The sequence below is a fragment of the Olea europaea genome, chromosome 23 (assembly GCF_002742605.1).
Source record: "Olea europaea var. sylvestris chromosome 23, O_europaea_v1, whole genome shotgun sequence".
Classification (NCBI taxonomy): Eukaryota; Viridiplantae; Streptophyta; class Magnoliopsida; order Lamiales; family Oleaceae; genus Olea; species Olea europaea.
Genome location: NC_036259.1, coordinates 1000413 through 1007240, shown reverse-complemented (window position 1 = coordinate 1007240; position 6828 = coordinate 1000413). Strand labels below are relative to the sequence as shown.

Genomic DNA, 6828 nt, shown 5'->3' with positions numbered 1-6828 from the left:
TAGGCAATGGTCAAAAACGACTGCTTCTTACCCCAAAGAGATGCCAGCCTTACACGTTACCTCACTAACATCAATCATTCAAGATACACACACAAAATCTATATTAAATTTTAGGTTTATAGATATTAGGCTTTAAAATGTTAATTTTAAAATTTTAGTCAATGATTAGTAATTTGTTTGAAGTCCGGTTTTAGCTTTATTCGATACTCAAATATGTGTTAACTGTTAGTGTGAATTTGATTTGACAATCATAGCACCTATAAGTTTAGAATTTTCTATACGATAATCACACGGATGAACATCATGATGCCTTGAGAATAGAACTAACCAAATTCTCATTCAAAATTGTGAAAATACAACCATTGATTCTATGAAAAGAAAAGAAGAAGAAACCGCACAAGAACAAATCGATATTGGTTTGATATATCAACAGTGTTCTAAAAAACATGTCTAGGCACGAAGCTTTACTTTACGCATAGCCACATATGCTTTTTACACCTCAACAAAGCTCGTAAAAAGCTTGAAGGTTGGTGATGCTGTCTAGCCATATATTTACGTTTTCTAGAACACACGCATATACATGTCAACTTTTTCACAATCTGGATATTGTCTGTTTTGATACCATAACAATTATAAGTTGTTACACATTTATTCAAAAGTTGCCTTCAATAGTTCCATAGTTAAAGAAATTAACTAAGATACATCGATATTGAGATAATATCAAGTTGCATTAAAATTTTTCTGTCTGTCAATGATTACTGAACTACATATTTGCAGGATTATATCATATACATGTATACTCAAATTTACCGCTCACTGTTCCTTGTTAGAGACTGTCTCAGGAAGTTTGTAAGTGGGAGGTTTGTCAGCTCCCCGTCGAGAATACTCTCTCCATCTTCGAGAAGCTGCTGCAGCTCGTCGTGCCCTCTCTTTCACTTCTTCCTCTGCAACGAACACTAAAACTTCAGCAACGTTTAGCAGATTACACAATCAGAAACTAACAATCCATAAGCCATCAAGGAATTTAAGTCTGTATAAACTATAGACTTCCAACCTATCAGCCGGGCAGATTCGATCACATTTGAACTCAGAAGACAATTGGCACACATATACATTTTTATGAACCCCATTTTTGTGCTTTGTGTATACTCATACATAAAGTACGAAAAGGCACAAAATATGTAGTGCAAGCATAGGAATTTCTATGATGCTTGGTAAAAAAGAACTTAGGCGTTTGACATTTTTCTGTCAGTGTGAGAGCCCTCCATTTTACCAAAATAGCTCCTTGCGAACTACATGCAGCATTCATGAATCGTTACAAAGATATTTTAGTAAAATTTATGACAAACACTTTCAAATATGAGGACATGAGAAAGTTTAGACATGCTCAGTTGGATTCAAATTGAGGTTGCCAAAAGTTAGTAGTTTCCTTAAGGAGCAAGTGAATAAATTAACACTAGATTTCTTTTCATCCATACAAAATTCATATGATTTAAGGTTGTTGGAAAGTTCGTAGAAAACCTGATTTTTCACGGGCTTTGGGTTTGTCCCAAAGGTTGTTCCAATATGATCGAGTTATATCAGAATCTTTCTGCTTCGTCATCCTCATTATTTTAAGATGATATTTTTATGACCTTATGTGAATATTTCACTTTTGGCTATAATTACATGATGGTAGCTTGTGAATTATCAAATGATATGAATTTGATTTTCAATAAAAATGTATAAATGAAAAATTATATTTATTTTGAACTTCTCCACTCATTGAGCTATCAACTCATATATTTTCCACGTTTTTCCTTATCAGGCACCAGTTGAGAATCTGGGCATCTTTTGGAGTTGAGCCTTGATTTTGGAGTCGGAGCCACACGATAGATTTTGTTAGTATGACTCACTTCATAGAACATGTAGTCAGTGTTTTGGGACACATGTTCATGTCTAGATGTGATTTTGCACACTTGTAAATAGTTATGGGGCTCACTATGTATTATGTATCTATATGTATATTTCATTGTATTTCTTGGTAAAAGTGGAGATTTCGACTTATCTTTATTGTGCTGTGCAATAGTTTGGGATTTATATGAAATTGATCACATGTTGGTTAGTCCTGCTTATAGGGGAGATAATGCTGAAATTTTGTTAGAAAAATGATGCATAAAAAGTGATATATTGTATTTGTAATAGCCTTGATGGTGGGTCCGACTTTTAGTTGGTATCTATCATCGGCGCATGCCACGTCCGGATCTAGTGGTGTTACACGGGGCGGGGTGTGTCATTGTCACATCAAAAATGCACAAAATACCTTACGAAAAATGGAAATGTCACAAACCTAACTATAAATATTTACATGTATGTGAATGTCTGGCTAAGTTAGGGGTTTATAAACCTAAAAAGGTTAAGATAAGACATAAAATTATTGATTGTGTGTTCATTGGTTATTTACCATAGTAGTACGCTATTGTACATAAATCTGACGTTCTTAATATTTTTGAATCGAGGGATGCTACATTTTTTGGGAAAAAAATTTCCTTGTAACATATGAAGTGAATAAAATTCACTAAAAGACATCGTGAAAATCAAGAGGTTATAGAGTGAGGATCAATAAATGAGAAAGAACCCAGACGTAGTAAGAGATCAACGACAAAAACCTTATCATTTCCTAAAATATCTATTAGAAAATGAACATTAAAGTAATAAAGATGTTGTGCCATCTATTGAAGCTTCATATTGGAAAGAAGCTTTTCACAATGAGATTAAATCCACACTACAAAGTCATACATTGAAATTAGTAGACCTTTCGCCTGATAATAAGTTATTAGGGTGTAAATAGATTTTCAAAAGGAAAATGTAAAACAAATGGACGATAGAAAAATATAAAGCAACACATATGATATGATCCAAGATGCGGGAGTCATGAAGGCAAGTCCGAATAAGGACCCGTTGATTATTGAAGAAGGCCCGATGATGTGATTGAAAGAGAAACGAGTTAAAGAGGCGATGGGGATGCTCGTCAAAGCCACTATTGATGATACCAGGTTCGAGACGCAAAATGGAGCAAGTTTCATGTTGTGGTTGAAGGCCAAAGAGCTTTGGATTAAGGTGATAAAGGTAGACGATATGAAAAACGAGTAGTGTGGATTAAAATGGACATAATTTTCAGTTTGGGTGTCAGATTTTCGCCCATGAGTGCAATTCAGAATCGTCACGAAATTTCGCACAAAAAGGAAAAGGTTTTCAAAAATTAATTGTGCGACCACATAGCTTAAAATCCATGCGAGCGCATAGACTATTACCGAGACAAAACTGAGGCTGACTATTTATACTGTGCGACCGCATAGAACAAATTTTTGGACGCATTTTCAATTTTTGGTAACTTATCTAGTTTCCATAAAATTTGATTCTATTATTATTTTTCGGTATTTGAAGCATAATTTCGTCCAAGACAATAATTTTAGGGTTGGTATAAATACTTTCTCATATTGATTGTAAGATCAACTTTTGACATTATTGAGAATTAATTTGAGAGGCAACTCTTGCTTTCCAATCTGTGTTCTTTTTAGAACAATTTTTGAATTTATCAAGGTGCTTCCTTATGGCGTTCAAAATCTGGGTGTGAGTCTTTGGTTGCGTGATCAAGAAGTCCTTCATATTACTATTATTGTGGGGTTGCTTGGTTCATCATCTTGGGATTCAAATCCAGAAATCGGGATTTATTCTTCGCTTTCCTGAGGTTCAACAATCTTTTGTGGGTTCGTTAGTGATTGTGTTAACCGTGTTCATATCAATTGGTATCAGAGCTTAGGCACCAATCCAAGGTTATATATTTTCTTTTTTGTTTTTTAGTCTTTGCTTGTTTCCCGCTTTTGCCTTTGTGTTCTCGGTCTCTGTCATTAGTTTTGAGTCTTTGATCCAAAAAAATTTCAAAAGTTATTTTTGGATTCAATTTGAGTCCAAATCAACTTCCATCTGTTGTGTCAATGTCGTAGTTAAACTTTCTATCGAAAGAGTCAAAAAAAGTTCCCAAAAAAAAAAAAAAAAAAAAAAAGGAAAAAGCTGCAATATAGAACTTAATATATAAACCAAGACATACCAGCTTTCAACTGCTTGTTGAACTGATTCAGATTTTCCAGACTGGCTATAAACTCTAGCTCTTCCAAAGTCTTCCTCGATGCCAAATACATCTGGGCAAACACTGGCACAATTCTTGCAGCCTGCACAAGGAAATGGAAAGTATGAGAGATCCTGTCAATTCAAAGGTGTAACAACACACACACACACACACAGAGGTCATTTTGAAGTGACAAAAGATCACATGCTTTCAGTTCGAATATTGGTATTTTCTTCTTCAGTAATTGGGATCAAATAATCCCCAGTTTTCAATTCAGTGTCACAAAGTATTATCTACTTCCGCCATGGATAGATATATGATATTGAAGGAAACAAAATGTATCACTTCGAAGATTGAAAGTTCTTTTCTCTTTTCCTTTCAAAACAATTTTTTTTGCTTCAAAATTAAAATATCAACAGAACGGGGTAAAACTGACCCTTGATTCTTGTAGAATTATGTTCTCAAATGCATACCTATGCAGCTAAACTCGTCAACAAATACATGATCCTTTGGGCTGGAATCATCCGAGAAAGGATTAATTGCAGTCAAAGCATATCCATGAATTTCATCATAAACCATTCTCTGCACAGGATCACTGAGAACCTAAACAGCAAAAGTAACTTTATAGTAAAAGCACAAAAACGAAATTCAAAGAATACTCTTAATCTTAAAAGCAAGACATTAGAAGAACAGAACCCACCTCATAAACATCATTAATGAACATGCAAAAATTCGTGGTCTCTGGATCATTGCCACTCAGGTCTGGATGGCAAGCTTTCATGCAATTATAATAGGCACTTTTTATTTGCTCAGGTGTGGCATCTGGAAGCTGGTAATATAGGCCAATAAGCAAATGAAGTAATGAGTATCCAATTTAAATCAGGAAAATACAGAATTGTATCAAATACAATAAACATTGAGAATAAATTATCATTTCTTTTCTACCAAGAGTCAGTGTGTCTTGTTGATGACAAAACTTGTCATGAGATGTTTTGTTGATATCGGAAAGTAGGTATCCTAAGCCCAAAAAACTCTCAAACTGTAACAAATTCTCACTCAATTTGCACAAGGAAGGAAATACACATTCTATATTTCACCTTAATTAGGCATTCAGTAAAGCAATTGTTATTTAATGAATAAAAGCTTTAAGATTTAAGGTATTGAATCTTGGGTTCCATCTTTTAAGAGGGGTAGCTAAAGCCTGGTTATTGTTCATCATATTCAAAGAAGTACTGGAAAATCAAGAAGAAGCCCATGTTGAATCAGGATTAATAAACAAACTGAAGTATAAAAAATTCAAGTTTGAAATATTACTAGGCCCAACACAGCATAATAATCATCAGCAATGTCTCGATTTGATACTGAATCCTGAGATGCCACTCTGATTCTGCCAGAATTTTTTCTTCTTCCTCGATAACTGCTCCATTTCACACTTTTTTTAGCTACTCTAGAATATATGTTTCTTGAACAAAAACTGTTTACTGGGTTTTGGAATTTGAGTGTATCTGCACAAACCGGTGAGAGTAACTGAGCCATCGCCACAGCATGAAAAAAGAATCAAAGATGAACTGTGTCAAATTTTTCCATACATAAAAACTAAGAAAAAAAGCATTGAGAAGTGGAAATAATTGGGATAATTTTTGTGTGTTGATTGGAAATGTTGAAATTTATGAGGAGGGAAAAAATTTAAGCGGAAAATGGGAAAATTCTGAGTTGGCTAGTTGAAGGCCATTCGTTTTCCAAGAATCTAGAGGAACCTTTACTGTGTGCATGAAGGGCGTAGGACAGAGCATTTTTACAAGAGTTTTTGTAAATTTTAATTAAAAAATGAAATATATTATTAAAAAAATTGTTAACAGTTAATAAATTTCATAAAATTAATCTTTAAAATTGGAGTAAAATCAATAAATGCTCACTGAACTTTCAATGAATCACTATTTAACTACAAAAATACTAACTAATTCTTCTTAATAAAAGTTGACCTTTTTAAATAAATACACAAGCTAATATCCTAAACGAGTCCAATAAGCCGAAACATACAATTGAATTCGACAAGAAGATTCCAAGATTGAAGTGCCGAGAACTTCAAACGAATCATCATATCGTAGAACTATGATAACACGACTATATTTAAGAAAAAAGGGTCACGTAACGACTATATTTAAGAAAACACAACTTCTCTAATTAAGTATATTTTAAGATTGATGTACTTTATAACGATTTTAAGAATAAATAATATAACGATTATATATAAAAATAATATAACGATCGTATATTAGTCTAGTGGTATTCCACAACAAATGAATTTCATCTAAGTATATTTCGAAATAAATTTTGTGGGCAAATGCTAAAAAATGGATGTTCAAGAGAACACATTTCTGCATCACAATGGCAGTGTAAGGAACTCCAAACCCTGCCACCATCCACCCCAAACCGGCTGGCACAAAAACCATGTCGAGTAGCCCATGCGCCACCGATGGCAGCAACGGAAGGGACAACAACGATGAAATAGAAAACACGTTGGCGAAAACAGCCGGGTTCGTGCTCTTTTCGGGAATCCCCATCAGCATTCTCAAAGCCCTTAACCCCTTCAACAAAAATTCCGACCTCAAAAAGGAAACCCTCGCCAAGTCAACTTGGACCCAGCCCCCATCTCAACTAGATCAAAACCTCTACTTCCAGTCCCCTGAATCACCACCCCCCAAAGAACCAATTTTTCA

General features: G+C 34.3%; 1 protein-coding gene across 1 annotated transcript; it reads right to left on the bottom strand.

Moving 5' to 3' along the window:
• Nucleotides 1–625: 625 nt before the first annotated feature.
• LOC111372444 (zuotin-like) lies at nt 626–5857 on the bottom strand. The gene is made up of 6 exons (XM_022994801.1): nt 5423–5857; nt 4809–4937; nt 4582–4711; nt 3961–4211; nt 1522–1612; nt 626–944 (listed from the first exon to the last, which is right to left on the bottom strand). The coding sequence occupies exons 1-6, from the start codon at nt 5642–5644 to the stop codon at nt 814–816; spliced, it is 954 nt and encodes a 317-aa protein (XP_022850569.1). The 5' UTR covers nt 5645–5857; the 3' UTR covers nt 626–813.
• Between the last annotated feature and the right edge of the window lie 971 nt (nt 5858–6828).

What these genes read in the sequence shown, in the direction of transcription:
- LOC111372444 (XM_022994801.1), bottom strand. Translation starts at nt 5,644, where the DNA reads ATGGCTCAGTTACTCTCACCGGTTTGTGCAGATACACTCAAATTCCAA. An exon ending in CATTGACACAACAGATGGAA is followed by an intron (nt 1,613 to 3,960) that starts GTTGATTTGGAC and finishes TATCATCTTAAA; the next exon opens with ATAATGAGGATGACGAAGCA. An exon ending in CAAAGCCCGTGAAAAATCAG is followed by an intron (nt 945 to 1,521) that starts GTTTTCTACGAA and finishes TGTTCGTTGCAG; the next exon opens with AGGAAGAAGTGAAAGAGAGG.